Source organism: Artemia sp. Qi Xiang Cuo, chromosome 20 (genome assembly GCF_049724085.1).
Source record: "Artemia sp. Qi Xiang Cuo chromosome 20, ASM4972408v1, whole genome shotgun sequence".
Classification (NCBI taxonomy): domain Eukaryota; kingdom Metazoa; phylum Arthropoda; class Branchiopoda; order Anostraca; family Artemiidae; genus Artemia; species Artemia sp. Qi Xiang Cuo.
Genome location: NC_142813.1, coordinates 8873498 through 8886755, shown reverse-complemented (window position 1 = coordinate 8886755; position 13258 = coordinate 8873498). Strand labels below are relative to the sequence as shown.

General features: G+C 31.7%; 1 protein-coding gene across 1 annotated transcript in view; it reads right to left on the bottom strand.

The window, feature by feature from the left end:
* nonC (serine/threonine-protein kinase Smg1) overlaps positions 1–13258 on the bottom strand; it is a 331176-nt gene that overhangs the window by 22992 nt on the left and 294926 nt on the right. The window contains exons 40-41 of the mRNA XM_089106498.1: positions 9931–10239; positions 5006–5153 (exon numbers count right to left, since the gene is read on the bottom strand). Coding sequence (XP_088962624.1) covers positions 5006–5153; positions 9931–10239 — 457 coding nt within the window. The remainder of the gene's footprint in view (positions 1–5005; positions 5154–9930; positions 10240–13258) is intronic.

Here is a 13258-nt window from a genome sequence, read left to right as displayed (position 1 = left end):
AAGCAGAGAAAAGGGGAATTTCGGATATTCACCGGTGAATGTCAACATAAACCAGGTTTCAGAAATTCACGGTAACATATATACATATATTACACGACACATATACGAGTACATCGATATCTACTTGCCCCGATGTGGAATAGTTTGATACACTTTGAGCTGTCCAATAAAAAAAAAATCCTGTTTGTTTATTTCTTAATTTTTACTAAAATAAAAAATATATTATTGTAACATACTGTATAGGCTTTGAGAATATGCTTTTTAGGGTAATATAATACCAAGCGCGGTTTGGTAAATTTTTTTTTATTAAAACTGTCTCAACCAGCCCCACTGTCCCCCTATGACTAACTAGTCAACTAGTCACTAGTATCTATGACTTTTTATAAATTTTCACGAAATAGGGGAAGACCGAGTTTCGATACCGATTTGTCTTGAATTGTCTTGGCCAGGTTTCGATACCGATTGATTACCGATTGGGTTTCGATACCGAATTGTCTTGACAAGGTTTCGATACCGCTTCATTACCGATTGGGTTTCGATACTGAATTGTCTTGAATTGTTTTGACCTGGTTTCGATACCAATTGATTACCTATTGGGTTTCGATACCGAATTGTCTTGACCAGGTTTCGATATCGATTGATTACCGATTGGGCTTCAATACCAAATTGTTTTGAATTGTCTTGACCAGGTTTCGATACCGATTGGGTTTCGATACCGAATTGTCTTGACCAGGTTTCGATACCGATTGATAACCGATTTGGTTTCGATACCGAATTGTCTTGACCAGGTTTCAATACCGATTGATAACCGATTGGGTTTCGATACCGAATTGTCTTGACCAGGTTACAATACCGATAGATTACCGATTGGGTTTCGATACCGAATTGTATTGACCATGTTTCGATACTAATTGATTATTAATTGGGTTTGGATACCAAATTGTCTTGACTAGGTTTCGATACCGATTGATTACCAATTGGGTTTCGATACCGAGTTGTCTTGAAATGTCTTGACCAGGTTTCAATACCGATTGATTACTTATTGGGTTTCGATAGCGAATTGTCTTGACCAGGTTTCGATACCGATTGATTACCGATTTGGCTTCGATACCGAATTGTCCTTAATTGTTTTGACCAGGTTTCGATACCGATTGATTACCGATTGGGTTTCGATACCGAATTGTCTTGACCAGGTTTCGATACCGATTGATTACCGATTGAGTTTCGATACCGATTTGTCTTGAATTGTCTTGGCCAGGTTTCGATACCGATTGATTACCGATTTGGTTTCGATACAGAATTGTCTTGAATTCTCTTGACAAGGTTTCGATACCGATTGATTACCGATTGGGTTTCGATACCGAATTGTCTTGAATTGTCTTGACCAGGTTTCGATACCGATTGATTACCGATTGGGTTTCTATACCGAATTGTCTTGAATTGTCTTGACCAGGTTTCAATACCGATAGATTACCGATTGGGTTTCGATACCGAATTGTCTTGACCAGGTTTCCATACAATTGATTACCGATTGAGTTTCGATACCGAATTGTCTTGACCAGGTTTCGATACCGATTGATTACCGATTGGGCTTCGATACCGAATTGTCTTGACCAGGTTCCGATACCGATTGATTATCGATTGGGTTTCGATACCGAATTGTATTGAATTGTCTTGACCAGGTTTCGATACCGATTAATTGCCGATTCGGTTTCAATACCGAATTGTCTTGACCAGGTTTCGATACCGATTGATCACCGATTGGGTTTCGATACCAAATTGTCTTGAATTGTCTTGACCAGGTTTCAATACCGATTGATTACTGATTGGTTTTCGATACCGAATTGTCTTGACCACGTTTCGATACCGATTGATTACCGATTGGGTTTCGATACCGAATTGTCTTGAATTTTACGGGGTCTATTTCAAAGTGAGGAATAATTGTTTACTTTAATATCAATAATCAACAAAAAACTTAACATAAACAAATCCCCTCCAAATGTCACAGCATGATAAGGAGACACGATAATCAAACAAATCCCCCCCAAAAATAATTAACATTAACCCAAGAAGGGGTTAAAAAAACCCTACTGAGGTTAAAAATCATGTACTCTGCAAACATTAATTTAAACTCAAAACCCAACTCCTTCTTTAAAAGCCTCAATAAAAATAAAACACTAAATCTAAATCTAATTAAATCTAAAACAATTAAATCTAATGATTTAATACCACCTTAATCTATCAACTATGGATCCTAATAAATTTATCATTAAAATCATATTCAGAAAAACAGCATTGACATAGTCAGGGCATTCACTGCAGCATCTTGCTCTAAGATGTGGCGGTGCTGAGGTGAGGCAAGCAACGTTCTGCATTCATCAATATATTTAAAAAGATAATTTCAGAACAGTAGACTTAAAACTTATGATTTAAAAAGCTTCACTTTAAATAAGACATGAGCAAAACTCAAATTAGCATAGTCCTAGTTGCTCGAGCCTATGCGTGCCATAGCTTGCAGAGCTTGGATAAGAGACCCGAATATACGACAGAAAATTAAAAGCTGACACCTATTAAAACGTAGTGATCACTGGGTCCAGTGATCTAAATGAAACTAGTGATCTAATGACCACTAAATGAAACTAGCACCCAGCATAATATTGGGCTAAGTTAAGTATTCCAAACGAGATGAATAATAAATGATTTACAGAAGTTTGTTTAAATACTGGCTGGACTTAAAAAAATTTTTGGATGGACTTAAAAAAAATAAATTGCTCTTTTAAAAATTCGGTGATAGAAAAATCTGGTACGTAGATCACGAATATGGACTCATATGTCTATATGTCTGCGTTTGTGCATTTATGCGTTTGATATCACTTATCACTTATCACAAATGATATCACTTATCATTTTTCATTAAGAAGATAAATTACGCTGACACTATCCTATGTTCATATATTGATACATTGAATGTTTTGCTTTACCGTTGGCAGGGAAAGAATATAGTCAAATAAATAGAAGCGACACTTTGGCGTTACAACGTCTAATAAGATTTCATGACGTTAAATAGGCTTTTTTTTTGTGAAGTGGAACTTCTTGACAATCAATAGCAGCAAATCTTATAAATCCTACTGTGCAAAATATCACTAACCCTCGTTGAATAAGATATTCTTCCTATATTAATTCCTATATTTTTTAAATATACAATTTTTTATATATTTTTTTTTATAATTTTACAATTTACAAATTTTTTTAAAGCATCAAAATTTTTTTATATTCATTTTAGCTTCGTTCTTACGATTCGGAAAAAATTTTTGGGATGGGTTCAACCCCCTAACGCCCCCGCCCCCCGGAATACGGCCTAGACCACGTGTGTTGTATTATTTCAAAACAAAGGTTTTGCTAATAAACAAAGGAGTAAACATCCATTTTTTCACAAAATGCAAAACGAAGCGGTTTTCCGTAGACCTAAGCCGTAGAGCCGTAGCCGTAGACCGTAGACCTGTAAAGACGGGTAGACGTAGACTGTAGACGGGTACACAATCCCATGTTTTCTAAAATACCAATTCCTGTATCATATTCCTATATTCTACCCGAATCAGCTTCAAATGGAAAATTTTCTTTACTTGACAGTTTTTTGTTTTTTTCAGAACACGTTTTTACATTTTCCGTTACCATGGGGTAGAGTTCGATCTTTACTAAGCTGCATCTGATGCTGCAACCATGATAATAAAAGTTAAAGCTCGCTGTCTGTCAATTCATTTGGGCAAATTTTCCCCTCAATATTTTTTAGCGCTTCATTAGTAGATTTAATTTTCAAAAGAATACAATGAGAGGAAATAAATAGTCTTAGATACAGCCCGATAGTATAACTCAGTATAGTCTTAATATAACTCAACTTTCGGGGGGACAAAACTACAACTTTCGGGGGGACAAAACTACGGACCTTCTTGACATATAACAGAAGAAAATCTTACAGTTATTACTGTCTTGACACGTAGAAATATATGACCCCAGTGGCAGTTCTGGCTTCTCTTGCATCCGGGGCAAAATCTTGATTAGCATACCACCCACCCCCCCCCCTGTCTCCCAGAAATCTTCCAGGCCAAATCTTGAAATTTTTTTTATTTTTAGCAGAATTATTCAAATTTATTAATTAATTAATAATTTGTTATTTAATTTATTTAATTATTATAATTAGTATTATTATTTAATGATTTTTTAAATATTTTTATTTGTTAATTAATAATTTACTAGTTGTTTTCATTTATTACTAAATGATTATAACCGTTAATTATTATTAGCTATTTTAATTTAATTATTTTAATTAGTTATTATTATTTAATAATAATTATTATTTAATGATTTTTAAAAAATATTTTTATTTGTTAATTAATAATTTAATAATTATTTTCATTTATTAAAAAATGATCATAACCGTTAGCTTATTTTTTTGAAATTCTGCGCCCCTAAAATTTCTAAGCCCGGGGCATGTGCCCCCTCTGTCCTTCTCCTAAAACCTCCCCTCGTAAAATGCTATGTTCATACGATTACAAGCCATAGAAATACAAGTTGGCTTTCTATCCCATCCTCTTGAAAGATTTTCTTCAGAAAATTTCTTATGACAGTCCTTTCCATCCTTTTTTCCTGATTTTCCATCCTTTCTAGTGCTTCTTTTGAGAACCTTATATACAGGGAAATCCCGTCAAAGGAAGCATTATTAATTACAATTATTAATTACATTACATTAATTACATTACATTAATTACATTACATTAATTACAAGACTACATATTTCAAACCAATTTTAGTCTGCATAAAAAGAGCTGCTTGACAGATAACAGAAAAGAATCCTGCTGTCATTATTTAAGTCTTATCTTGCCACGCAAAAAATGCCTGGCCTTCGTAGAATAAGATATTAAAAATTATAGAAACGATTATCTCTTTTTCTTTGGGAATTTTTTTTTAAGCTTCTTTGACCAATATTAAAATTTAGTGGCTAACTTACCAATTTTCCTTTCCATACTCTCTAGTGCTTCTTTTACGGATTTGACTTTCTGAAGATCCAAATCAGAGGTTAGGTTTTTGATTACGATGCTACAGAGTTCTGAATACGACTTATACTCAAGAAGATACTGCTGAACGTTAATCTCAGTCTGTTGAACAAATTAAATTATTAATAAATGTGAAAAGCTGAACAGAAACGAAATACTAATTAAAGAAAAGAGGTTTAGAATTGTTTATGCTGTCTAAATGTCAATTTTTTAATGATTACATTTTTCGATCCCTGCTTATAATACTGTTTAAGTTCACAATGTAGGGGAAGTAGAGAAAAAAAGAAGAAAGAAAAAGAGAGTGAGAGTAACAGAAGGAAAGAAAGAAGGATTGAGAAGTAAAGAAAAAGATGAACAGAGAGGGAAAGAAAAATGGAGTGGAGAAAAAAAAACAAAGAAAGGAAGAAAGAAAGAACGAAAGAAAGAAAGAGAGAGAGAGAGAGAGAGAGAGAGAGAGAGGGAGAGAGAGAGAGAGAGAGAGAGAGAGAGAGAGAGAGAGAGAGAGAGAGAGAGAGAGAGAGACAGAGAGAGAGAGAGAGAGAGAGAGAGAGAGAGAGAGAGAGAGAGAGAGAGAGAGAGAGAGAGAGAGAGAGAGAGAGAGAGAGAGAGAGAGAGAGAGAGAGAGAGAGAGAGAGAGAGAGAGAGAGAGAGAGAGAGAGAGAGAGAGAGAGAGAGATAGAGAGAGAGAGAGAGAGAGAGAGGGAGATAGAGAGAGAGGGAGAGAGAGAGAGAGAGAGAGAGAGAGAGAGAGAGACAGAGAGAGAGGGAGAGAGAAAGAGAGAGATAAAAAAAATAAATTAAAAATCTACATAATTATCACCAGGGAGCTGGCTTTGCTCTTAGCTAGCAGAAATCTGTTTTAAATGATGTCCCACTACCAGTAGTTTTGGTTTTGAAAAAGTGGTATGGCTCCTCTCGTATTCGTATTAAGTGGAAGAATCAGTTTAGTGATTAAAATGTTAAGTTATGTAGGGGGCTGAGGAAAACAAGCAGTATTTCTCCTTTGATTTTCAATATCACTGTTTCCGGGCTATTCGATCAAATTCAGTTGACTTTTATTTATGGTAAAGGTTATGTTCTGTCGTGGATTGCTTACGCAGATGATTTACTCCATATGAGTCGATCACTTCAGTCACTTCAACAAAATTTAGATTTTTTAGCAAAGGTTTTTAGTGAGCATGGACTTCGTTTTCGCCCTGAAAAGTGTCAGTTTTTAATTCTTGGTCCTAAGGCTAATAATCTCGTTAATTCGGAAATTTCTGTTCGTAATTATGATAGTATTTTAAAACCTTTGGAATCTTTTTTATATCTTAGTGTGCCTTATGGATCAACTTTAGCTCTATGTCGTGCTTCTATTTTTAAAGCAGTTAAAAGTAGAATAGCGTCTAGTTTCGGGGCAGTAATTTGTCTTCGCGATCTTCTTTCTCGGAAATCACTGGCTCGGGTATATAATACAGTCGCTTTGCCTCAAATTTTAATTTTTTCATCGCTTATACCGTTTTTTAGAAGTAGTAAAATTTCGCATGTAAAAAAAACATTTTTTAATATTGCTAAGTTCCTTTGCCACTTTTCTAAATCTGAATCAAGTAATTTTTTAATGAATACATATAAAATAAAAAACCCTGTTGATGCTTTGGAGAAAAAGCAAAATAAATGTTTATCCAAATTACCTGTTTTTTCTCATAATTTATATAGAGCTGCACACGAAGCTTAATTTATTTTTATTTGATTTGATTTTTGAATGAAGTGTTAATTTGTGAAGTGTTAATTCTAAGTGTTAATTTATTATCTATTGAATGAAGTGTTAATTTGTGTGGTAAGTTTGATTGAAGACCTTTGCGTACTTGTTGTCATATAGTTTAAAAGAATTTTATGGCCTGTTGATTAGCGGTTATTTTTTTTCTTTTTTTTTTTACGCTTCGCATTCGGAGGAAATAAAAAGTTTGAATTGAATTGAATTTAAAAGATTTTCTGTTCAGTAATGTTTTTCTGAGTTTTAGGGGTCTATCGTACTTCCCATGCACACAAGATCGTCAGTGGGCCTAAAGTCCTTTTTTGGTTATTTATTCAGGACAAAGAAACAAATTTGATTATATACAGATAAAAAATCCAATTTCAGCCCGTATACTATCTACCTAGCATGAGAAATCTTTATAGCTAAGACTACAAACTCGGCTAAGCATCAAGTCATTTCCCGCAACAGCAACTCGCAACAACAGCAACAGCAAGTGTTTAAACTTTCACAACCTCGTTTTAGATTAGTTTAACCTTGACGTCATGACGTCATGTCATGACGTCAACCTTGAAGTCATGACGATCCTGATGACAAACCCGATATTGCTAAAGACCTCAAAAATGTTTTGCTGAAGAACATGGTTGTCAGCCCGTCCTGTTAGAGGTCAAAATAGGTCATAACACACTTTGGTTCACAATATACTGAGAAACCACAAGTAATGAAAACGGTTCTTTAAAACCTATTTTGATTGTTAACTCTTCGATTTCAAAGAAATCACTAAAATATTTTACTTGGGGTAAATAGCCCATCCTTTACATGTCAACCTTGGGATTATGGGTATGTGATATGCATACGTTGTGTATTACACATACGTTGCACAATCTGAAGTATACGTATGTTTTACGTGTATCGGAGTTGATGGAGGGAAAGCAGATCCAAAAATAATATTATATTTAATATTTAAATTTTTAATATTAATTTTAATTTTTAATTAAATATTTAATATTATATTTAATAATATTATTGTTTCTAATATTATATTTTGTTGCGTGAAATTTCTTGCAGTTTGTAATTGCGTGTATTTTTGTTGCTTAAAACGGTAATATTATATATGAGAAAGTTGGGTCACTTTAAAAACGGCGCTGCAAAACTTTTCAATTTATATCTAAATTTTGATTTAGATTTGGTATTTTCATTTAAAAAACAAAAAAACACAGAATTACTCCTCCCAATACATTTTCCACTCCTCCCAATTACTCCCCCTAAATTTTCCTGAATTGATACTCTAGGATAAAAATACAAAAAAGAGGCATCAAGTAGAATTTAGATGACCAAAAATACATTCAATGAGCGCTTAAAGCTCCTATTTTGACCATATCACACAAGACCACCAAAAATGTTGAGCATTCCTTTATCAAACTCTAGCCTAATTGCTACTTCTACCAGTTCGAACTATGTTTTTATGATGAAGGTGATAATGATTGATCTGATTACTGATATTGACATTAACAACAAAATGACATTGACACATTCACATTAACAACATAATGACATTGACAAATTGACATTAACAACACACTGATGACCTTATTGATGATTTTATTGACAAATAAAATATTTCAGCGAGACTTTTAGCGGGATCGGCCTCATTTCTTTTTAGCGGATTTTAGTAGTTTTAGAAGAATTTTTAGAATTTTTAGAATTTTAGAAGTTTAACTAAATACAAAGATTCTCTCTAATTATGAATTTTTTATTTTTCTAAACTGAAACAAACTGAGTTCCTATTTTCTACCTTTTTCTTAAAGGTTTGAATTAAAATTCGAGTTTATGGAAAGTTTAGGGCACTAAGTCTAACTTCTCTGTGGTGGGGCAGTGGATTAAACTCTGATTGACAATACTGGTCCTGGTTTCGACCCTAGCTGTCGCAGGGTCGACAGGGACAGGAGTCCATCAGTTCGATCATTTCTCACGAGATATCAATGGATGCCCTATGCGCCATACTATTCATTTATTATTTTATTTTTATTAATTTTGTCGTATATTTGTCATAAATTTTATATTATTTGCTACTTATATTATACAGTTTATTACAAAGAAACTTATCAATCACGCGTTGCTGCGATTTCAAAAGAAAGGGAATTCCCCTACCCCACGAAAAATTTCCCGCGTATCAATAATTATCTTTTTTTTTTTTTTAAATTTAAAGGCATTAGAAAATCCCCATTCATTGGAGAATCGAGTCTATAAATCGATAAACACGATAAGAAACTGAATCGAGCAACAGGAAAATCGATTTTTTTCATACGTCAGACTCTCAACAATAGAGTCAATCCCAGACTGCGATTTACACAACATTTATATAACTTACCAAATTAATTTCTTTTGATAACAGATAAGAAGAGTCGGAAGAAGGTATGCCCATAAAATTCATCTTAATATGGGGAAATAACCCCCCCCAGGAACCCCCCCCCTGAGTTACCCTGGAGTGTTTTCCCATATGAAAAATAATGACAGTATTTTTGAATTTGAAAAGTATTTAAAATTGTTGAATACCAAATTCAGAGTATTTATTGATTTTTTTTTTTGCAATTTCAGAAGTGTACTAAATCACGGGACTTATAATTAACTGACTCGTCAATTGAATATCAAATATATAAATGATACAACCGGATGGGATTGTCAATTACTTGTGTTAAGGGGCCTCTAATTTCAGTCAGCAAATAAAATATTTATAAGGCCTTGAAAGAGGGGGATTTAATAAATAAGACCTCTAAAAGGTTGTACTGAACAGCATCTTAAACCTTCCTAGCGATCGAATGAAGATTGTAGTAACAATTACAGGACAAACATTTTATCCAGATAGACTTAATCATATTGTTTATTATCTGGATTCAATTTTATCCAGATAGACTTAATCATATTGTTTATTATTCTATTTAAATTTATTTACCCCTTACAGTTTAGTTTCTGTGTAAAATAAGAGATACAATGGGGGGGGGGGGGCGGAGGAATAAAATTAATACCTTTAAATTAATACCTTGATAAATTAATAAATTTAAATTAATTAAATTAATATTAATTAAAAATATTAATTAAATTAATTAATTAATTAAATTAATTTAAATTAATAAATTAAATTAATACCTTTCCCATTTGCTTCAGCAATGCTCTCATACTACTTATGACATTATGATGGTCGTTGACATTTTCTCTCAGATGAGTAGCATCCGACCGCACTCTGTCTACAGACTCTTGCAGTGCTAAATTCATTTCATTCAACCTTTCTCGTGCTTTCCTTAAAGAGTTTGAGACAACACTATCAGCCTTGGTTAACCATGTCATATCAATAGGACGGTCAGGCGGAACGAGACGGAGCAAGCTAATTTCCGCGGTTGTCAAGTGAGTTGGACATGATTCACCCAAGAGACATACTTCTTTACATTTCTCAATCAGCTAAATGAAAAATAAAATTAAGAACATACACAAACAATAAGAAGAACAATAGGGATTTTATTTTTTTTTTTGTAAGACAGAGGAACTCAAACTTCAAGCTCTAATCGCCTTACAACATAAAAGTATAAGTACTGAAGTATCATATCGCTTCTCCATACCCAATACATTTTAAGTATCATCGAGCTTCAATACATTTTAAGTATCAATACATTTTAAGTATCAATACAGATCTAGTATCAATGTAAGAATTCAATACATTTTAAGTATCATTCAATATTCTAGTCGCATTAAAACATAAAAGTATAAGCAGAGAAGCATCATATCGCGCCTCAATGCACAATACATAGGTAGTATCATCAAGCTTAAATACATGTTAACTATAAATATATTTCAAGTGTCAATACATTTTAAGTATCAATACATTTTAAGTATCAATACATTTCAAGTGTCTATGTAAGAATTAAATCCATCTTAAGTATAATTTAAGCTTTTAGTCGCCTAAAAACATCGAAGAATAAGCACAGAAGCATCTTATCGCTTCTCCATGCCCCTAACATTTTAAGTATCATCAATATTCAATACATTTTAAGTATCAATACATTTTAAGTATCAATATATTTTAAGTATCAATAAATTTTAAGTATCAATGTAATAATTCAATACATTTTAAGTATCTTTTAATCTTTTATTATCTTTACAAAATCGATGTATAAGTACTGAAGTATCATATCGCTTCTCCATACCCCTCACATTTTAAGTATCATCGAGCTTCAATACATTTTAAGTATCTATACATTTTAAGTATCAATACATTTTAAGTATCAATGTATGAATTCAATATATCTTTAGTATATTTTAATCTTCTAGTGGCTCAAAAAACTCAATTTATAATCAATGAAGTATCATATCTCGCCTTAATACACCTGAAATATTAATCATCATCTATATTCAAAAAATTTCAAGAGTCAAAGTAATATATAACTAAATCTAATGCATCAATCAATATGTTAGTGGCCCTACAAAATCAAAGTATAAGTAGAGAAGTATCATATCGCTTCTCCATACCCAATACATTTTAAGTATTATTGAGCTTCAATGTATTTTAAGTATCAATATATTTTAAGTATCAATAAATTTAAGTATCAATACATTTTAAGTATCAATGTAAGAATTCAATACAGCTTAAGTATCATTCAAGCTTCTAGTCGCCTTAAAAAGTCGAAGAATAAGCAAAGAAGTATCATATCGCTTCTCCATGACCCAAAAATATTAAGTATCATAAAGATACAATGTATTTTAAGTATCAATATATATTAATTTTCAATACATTTCAATTGTCAATGTAATATTTAAATACATCTTAAGTTTCTTTTATGATTCTGTTGGCTCAAAAAAGTCGATGAATAATCACTTAAGCATCTTATATCTCCTCAATAAAACTCAAAAATGAAGTATCATAGATATTCAATACATTTTAAGTATCTAAACATTTCATGAGTAAATTTTATTTGAATATCAATCTATATCATAAATTAATATGCTCTTGAACTAACACAGACAAAGAATAAGTACTGAAGTATCATATCGCTTCTCCATACCCAATACATATAAAGTATCATCGAGCTTCAATACATTTTAAGTATCAATAAATTTCAAGTATCAATACATTTTAAATAATTTCTGAGACCACACTGGCTAATCATGATAAACAAAAAATCGCGAAGAAAGGAAACGAGGACAATTAACAGCCAGTGAAAAAATTGAAAAATTATGCAAATATATTGCATAATTACCCTTTCACCGTTACTAGGAAAGGGTCGTCCAATTTTAGTTTGGTGTTTTTATTTTAAGGTTTGGTTTTTAAATTTTTATCAGTTTTATTCTGCACTGAGGACGGTCAAGCGGAGGTCTTGACCGAAATATTTGCATAATTTTTCAATTTTTTCACTGGCTGTTAATTGTCCTCGTTTCCTTTCTTCGCGATGTTTTCATTTAGCCATTTTAAGTGTCTAAGTATTTTTAATATACATCTTATTCAAATTATAAGATGCTATAGGACCATAAAATTCAATTACAATTCCGATTCGTACATTCTCGCACATCAATAAAACATAATTAAGTTTTAACAACGATATTAAATACATTTTAAGTATCAATATATTTTAAGTATCAATACATTTTAAGTATCAATTTTATAATTCAATTTTTTTATATTTTCATTTATTATGCGATTGGACCAAAATAGTCGCTTAAAATTCAGATGTTATCCTTTTATATCATCACTAAAACTCAAAAAGGAAGTCCCATCGAGCTTAAGTACATGTAAACAAACTGAATATTTCAAGTATCAATGTAAGAATTAAATACAACTTAATTATCATTTAAGCTTTTAGTAACCTTAAAACATCAAAGAATAAGCACTGAAGAATCATATCGCTACTACATACACCTTACATGTCAATCATCATAGATATTAAAGAAATTTTAAGTATCAATACATTTTTAATTATAACTATAAGAATTAAATACAGCTTAAGTATCATTCAATCTTTTAGTCTACGTAAAACATCAAAGTATAAGTACAGAAGCATCATATCTCTCATCAATACCCAATAAATTTTAAGTATAATCGAGCTTCAATACATTTTAAGTATCAATATATATTAAGTATACACGAATAGTAAGATTTCAATACATTTTAAGTATCAATTTAAGATTTAAATAAATTTTATGTATCATTATATCTTCTAGTGTCCCTACAAAATAAAAGTATAAGTAGTGAATAACAATATCTCTTATGAATAAAACAAAAATAAGAAGTAACATATATATTCAATACATTTTAAGTATCAGTACAAATCAAGAGTATAATAAATAAATATAGACATCTACTGTAAAATTTAATATACTCTTCGAAAAAAAAAATCAAATAATTATACATGAAGCATCTTTTATATAATCAATACAACATAAAGATAAATTATCATCGATCTTAAATACAGATTAATTATAAATCGAT